The sequence below is a fragment of the Sinocyclocheilus grahami genome, unplaced genomic scaffold (assembly GCF_001515645.1).
Source record: "Sinocyclocheilus grahami isolate Dianchi unplaced genomic scaffold, SAMN03320097.WGS_v1.1 scaffold664.1, whole genome shotgun sequence".
Classification (NCBI taxonomy): Eukaryota; Metazoa; Chordata; class Actinopteri; order Cypriniformes; family Cyprinidae; genus Sinocyclocheilus; species Sinocyclocheilus grahami.
In genome coordinates, this window is record NW_015505843.1 from 276,562 (window position 1) to 281,227 (window position 4,666).

General features: G+C 31.0%; 2 protein-coding genes across 3 annotated transcripts in view; both read right to left on the minus strand.

Moving 5' to 3' along the window:
- LOC107558884 (EGF domain-specific O-linked N-acetylglucosamine transferase-like) overlaps positions 1 to 2,363 on the minus strand; it is a 16,007-nt gene extending 13,644 nt beyond the window's left edge. Inside the window, 1 exon segment of the mRNA XM_016242577.1 lies at positions 2,289 to 2,363. The gene's annotated coding sequence lies outside the window, so the exon portion shown is untranslated.
- A 698-nt stretch (positions 2,364 to 3,061) lies between these two features.
- LOC107558889 (TATA element modulatory factor-like) overlaps positions 3,062 to 4,666 on the minus strand; it is an 11,616-nt gene continuing 10,011 nt past the window's right edge. For both annotated transcript variants that reach the window (XM_016242584.1, XM_016242583.1), the window contains exon 17: positions 3,062 to 3,939. In XM_016242584.1, the coding sequence (XP_016098070.1) occupies positions 3,796 to 3,939 (144 nt within the window). In that variant the 3' untranslated portion in view covers positions 3,062 to 3,795. The remainder of the gene's footprint in view (positions 3,940 to 4,666) is intronic.

Below are 4,666 nucleotides of genomic sequence, written 5' to 3' on the forward strand. Positions count from 1 at the left end.
TGCAAATGAACGGATCTTACTCCATGTGGAACTCCTACCACAGGAAATATTAGTGACCTTTTTCCTGCAATTGTTTAAGGAATAAGGCCAGGATTGAGGGAAATTAATAGAAAAACAAGTACACATTCTGCACATTCTGCCTTGTGCATCAACTCATAGCTGATGCACAAGGACCGTGGGAATTACACACATATATAAGTTAAGATGGAAATGATGGGCATGCATGTAATTTGTTCTCTGATCTGGGGTGATGAGTAATTTTGAACCACAGCAGTGAGGATTTTTAAATAACAATTCTATTTTCTGACATGGATATATAAAAATGCTGTGTAAGATCATGAACTATTTTTACTCATCCATAATGCCTGAACCTGTTATTATTTTTCACTAGGATTATCACTGTGTACCTGAATGGAATCAGTCGAAATCAATTTATTGCTCACAAATTATCATAGATAATTTCGGTAACACTTTATGTTAAGGTGTCCTTGTTACACATGTTACATGTACTTACTATTATAATAACAATTAATTATGCATAATTACATGCAAGTAACCCTACGCCAAACCCTAATCCTAACCTAACCATATAGTAAGTACATGTAGTTAATTAATATTACTCAGTACTTACATTTATAATTACACTGTAACAAGGACACCTTAAAATAAAGTGTAACCATAATTTTTTTATTTACACATTTATTAATTCTGTAAAAGCAAGCCTTAAAAAAATGTATTTCCCATTTTTATTACAACAATTATTAAAAACATTTAATTCACTGTATGTTATTTTGTAACTTTCTAGCAATTAACATAAAAAAAAAATAAAATACATTTCAATTAAAAATAAATAGATAAAAATGTATTAGAGCCTAAATTAAATTATCATTTTATATTTACATTAATTTTATATTAGATAATATTTGATCAAATAATAGTCACAACACAAACATAAGATTTCTGACTTCAAAAATAAGTCATGTAATGTGTCATTTACTAAAGTGATTTGTCAATATTTATAAATTAATATAGTGTTAGTATATTAATAAAAATGAATATTTTCTTTATAACAGATATTTAGGTAGAAGCTATGGTGATTTTTTTTTTTTGCAAGAGAAAATTACTACATTCTTTGCTGCGTTGTCTTGTAATTATGACAACGTAATTACAGATTATTACATAATTAAAAACCAGTGGGAAAAAACAACCACAGTGTGCAAATGTGACCCGAGAACTCCAAATGAACCTATTAAAGGAGCACAAATCACCATGGCAATCAAAGTTTACAATAAAACTGTTGCAAAAAGACAGTTAACACAATGACAGAAAGATTCTGACAAGCTTCTGGCATTAATTAAAAGAGATGCCTTGTTAATTACGTATGATTTACAGTAGTAACAATAGCTGGAGTTTCTCTACTGTATGATTAGCACTGGATGTTGAACTATTAGATTAGTCACTTCTTAATTCAGTGTCTAATGATCTGTCTAGACAGGGCAGATCAGTTAGATTACCGGTCCCATACGCTTCATGGAGCAGCTCAATTAAAGATTCTTCAGAAGGGTAAATAATATACCATACTGGATTTTAAAACCTCTGAATTTTTTTTTTTTTGGTTAAAGGAAGCAGTCAAACTACAGAGCTGCGATACCCAAATGCACCGACACACAACGATGCCAGAATAACACATAACAAAAATATTAGTACATAATAGTGCAAACTAATTTGGGGACCGCAGCAACCACAAAGACTTGACACGTTGCCAGGGTCAGAGGCTATACCAGCTCTCCCACCATCAATTATATCAACTGCCTTTACTAGCGCATAAGAAAAACCCAGACATTTTACCGGTCCCATACGCTTCATGGAGCAGCTCAATTAAAGATTCTTCAGAAGGGTAAATAATATACCATACTGGATTTTAAAACCTCTGAATTTATTATTATTTTTTTTTGGTTAAAGGAAGCAGTCAAACTACAGAGCTGCGATACCCAAATGCACCGACACACAACGATGCCAGAATAACACATAACAAAAATATTAGTGCATAATAGTGCAAACTAATTTGGGGACCGCAGCAACCACAAAGACTTGACACGTTGCCAGGGTCAGAGGCTATACCAGCTCTCCCACCATCAATTATATCAACTGCCTTTACTAGCGCATAAGAAAAACCCAGACATATGCACAAAATAGCAAATTAACTTTGTTCCGACTTTTAGTAATTCTGAGAAAGTTACAGTAAAAACAGCCAGAGTGCTAACAAAAAAAAGTAATTACATGCTTACCTCCTTGGAGAAACTAAGGAGAGGGAATGGGTGCATTTAGGGATGCAGACGCCATACTACCGGAAACTATCAGCCGGCATGTGTTACTGTTAGAAACCGCAAGAGGGCGCAGGAGTGGAACCTAATTTTACACTGTTGTTGATTCACAACGACCGAAACAGCTCTTTAATTAATTAATGAATTAATAATAATAATCATTACAACTAAAAATACTTAGTAATTAAACATTAAAAACACTGATAAAGCTGGAAAACAACGCAGAGATTAATAATAATCATAATATATTTGTTACTATTTAATTCTAAATATCTTTTTAAAACAAATTACAGCAGAGATGAATAATAATATATTCGTTATTACATAAAATGTAGCAATAATAATAATACATTAATTTCATATAATTATAAACAATATCTTAGTCATTATTAAACATTAAAAGCATGAATAAAGCTGGAAAACAATTTAAAGCAGAGATAAATAATAATAATAATAATAATACAATTAAAACATTAACAAAGCTTGAAAATAAATTAAGGCAGATTATTAATAAAAAGTATTACATTACTATGTAATTAAAAGTAAAATAAAATCTATTAATTGTTAAACATTAAAAACCTGAAGGCAAAGCAGAAATGAACAACAACAATATATTTGTTACTATGCAATTAAAAATAATGTATTAGTAATTGTTAAACGTTAAAAATATTCATAAAGGTGGAAAACTAAATAAGGCAGAGATTAATAATAAAAAAAGCAGGAAAACAAATCGAGTCTGCCCAACACATATCTCTTACTTTATTTACATGTGTGCATAAAACTGATACACTGGGAAGATATCTTACAGTGTCATCAGACAGCCCTGTCTGTAATTTATGATTTACAGAGTATATATCTCATAGAATATGATAGTTAAAGATTTTCCTGGATCCCCTCATCACTAAAACTCAATCAGTGTGAAAGGAGACAAAAATGAGTGCAAAACCTGACTTTAAGTCTACTAACGTAGAGTATTGAAGGATGTGAGGTACTCTGGAGTAATCTGGTAAGCATATTTACTTGTTTACAATGTGAAGAGACAATCAACAGTAAATGAACTGGTTTTCAGAAAGATGTGCAGTCCAGAGGATGAAGATCAGAGGAAAATATAGCAATTCATTCGTTCCGATTATAATCCAATTCCAAACACAACGTCTGAGCTCTCACATCATTGTGCAAAATTCAAGTGTTAAGAAACCACCAAACCTAAACACCTAGAAATTGACAGATAATAATGTAACTTATTAAACCAAACAAGTTTATTAACTGAGAACAAAATAATCTCAAATAAAATCCCACAACCGTGAGAAGAATCACATCTTAAATAACTATATCAATGACACCTGAAATATGTTGAACTAAGTCTTTTCTCAGAAAAAAATACATTTAAATTTCTTGGTCTTTCATTACCAACACTCTTGAGACGTGAAGCTGTTTTTACAGTCAATGTGTGTCTGTCCATTTGCAAATTCTATTCTTTTTGATTTTTTAATAGTTCATCTATTTGCGTTTTGTACATGTTCTTCACATCCTCCAGGTCCAGACTCAGCTCGTCGGCCTCCTCTGCCTTCTCTCCATACATCTGCAGAATTGTGTTGTGCCTTTGTTCCAGATCCTGTGATAAAAACAAACGTTTGGTCAGTGTTTATCTAACAGAATAAAAGTGCAATACCTATTACTGTGCTTATTAGGCAAACTGATCATCTAGCAGGCTCTCTGAAGGAATGGTGAAAATGTTTTAATTGGATGTAAATACAGTAGATTTAGTCTATACTTAGAGGAAACAGAGGGAGACTTTAATGGAGAACAATCTTATTCTTACATTTAGCAAGGATGCCTTCAAATTTAAGTGACTTAAGACATTTATAATATCCTATAAATTCTTAAAAATAATTATATTTCAAATAAATGCTGCTATTTTTAACTTTGTTCATCAAGGAATCCTAAAATATATATATATATATATAGTTTCCACAAAATTATTAAAAAGCACAACATTTTCAGTTTTCAAAATTGATAATAATAATAAATTTTTCTTGAGCACCAAATCAGCATATTAGAATGATTTCTGAAGGATCATGTGACTCTGAAGATTGGAGTAATGATGCTGAAAATTCAGCTTTGCATCACAGGAATAAATTAAATTTTTAAATATATTAAACTGGAAAACCTTTGTTTTAAATTGTAATAATATTTCACAACACTACTGTTTTTACCGTATTTTTGTTTAAATAATTGTAGCCTTGGTGAGCATAAGAGGTTTATTTCAACATTATAAAAGACCCCAAAACTTTGAATGGGGTGTGTGTGTGTGTATGTATATATATATATATATATATATA